This window comes from Branchiostoma floridae, chromosome 11, assembly GCF_000003815.2.
Source record: "Branchiostoma floridae strain S238N-H82 chromosome 11, Bfl_VNyyK, whole genome shotgun sequence".
Lineage (NCBI taxonomy): Eukaryota > Metazoa > Chordata > Leptocardii > Amphioxiformes > Branchiostomatidae > Branchiostoma > Branchiostoma floridae.
Window position 1 is genome coordinate 19,630,778 of NC_049989.1, and position 983 is coordinate 19,631,760.

At 46.9% G+C, this 983-nt stretch overlaps 1 protein-coding gene across 1 annotated transcript in view; it reads right to left on the reverse strand.

The window, feature by feature from the left end:
• Positions 1–594, reverse strand: part of LOC118425336 — a gene marked incomplete at its 3' end in the record, with an annotated part of 51,819 nt that extends 51,225 nt beyond the window's left edge. Inside the window, exon 1 of the mRNA XM_035834145.1 lies at positions 447–594. Within this exon, the coding sequence (XP_035690038.1) occupies positions 447–510 (64 nt within the window). The remainder of the gene's footprint in view (positions 1–446) is intronic.
• Between the last annotated feature and the right edge of the window lie 389 nt (positions 595–983).

Consider the following 983-nt stretch of genomic DNA (forward strand, 5'->3'; position numbering starts at 1 on the left):
AAGACAGTTAAATCTTATTGGACGTATGCCTGACTTTCCCAACAGTTCCCTCATTTTGCAATCGTGCGACTGTCGTTCGACGGAGGCAACTAAACCCTTGCACCCACTCGCACTACGGCTATATTTCCTCACGGACTCAGTAGCATCGCCTAATATGGTGCCGGCACATTCGTCGTAGGACGTCGTATGTTGTCGTAGGACGTCGTATGTTGTCGTAGGTCGTCGTATGTATGGTGTAGAATTTTTTTAAGCAGGCTGTGACAGAGCCAACTACCGGCTAGGTTGTAAGTCAGACTTTCTTGTCAGAAGACGGCTAAGAATTTGCAGGACACATGAAAGACTATCCAAAGAATACCCCAGCCTGCAATCGCACGGCGTACATGAGTGAACGGACCCTTAGGCGAACTTGAGTGAACTTGAAAAATAGAAATGTTTCTCTCTCTTACCTGGGAGTGAGCTGACCGCCAGCACCCCCAGTAGTAGGATCAGACACCGCACGTAGAACCCCATGGTGGCGCCCCAAGTGTAGTCTCGGCTGCGTCTGAATGTCAGCACGGAGCGCGCAGCCTTGTTAGGAACACCTGAAAAAGTTGCCGGGCTGGATGGGCAACATTGGAGGGCTCTGATACGCGGCCTGGAGGCAGGCCTGAGGTGGGGGCACTTGGGTTAGACGGGAACGCCTCTTCATTACCAAACAATCCGGTGGAAAAAAATTAATCGTTAAGAATATCTATTTGTTTCTTACAATCTATTTATCTATTTCACACACGCAAACTTACACGAGCAGGAAGCGCTAGCTGCAGTCTTCCTGAATTGAGTTAGATTTGTTACATCGGGTATCATAAAAACACAGCATAAACATATAAATGCAGGTTATATTACAAACGATCGACAAGTAAACAACCGGAAGGCCAGCAAGACACCTATTTACATACTTGGGCTATGTTGAGGCAAAATCATTAGATATAATTGTCGTAGTCAAT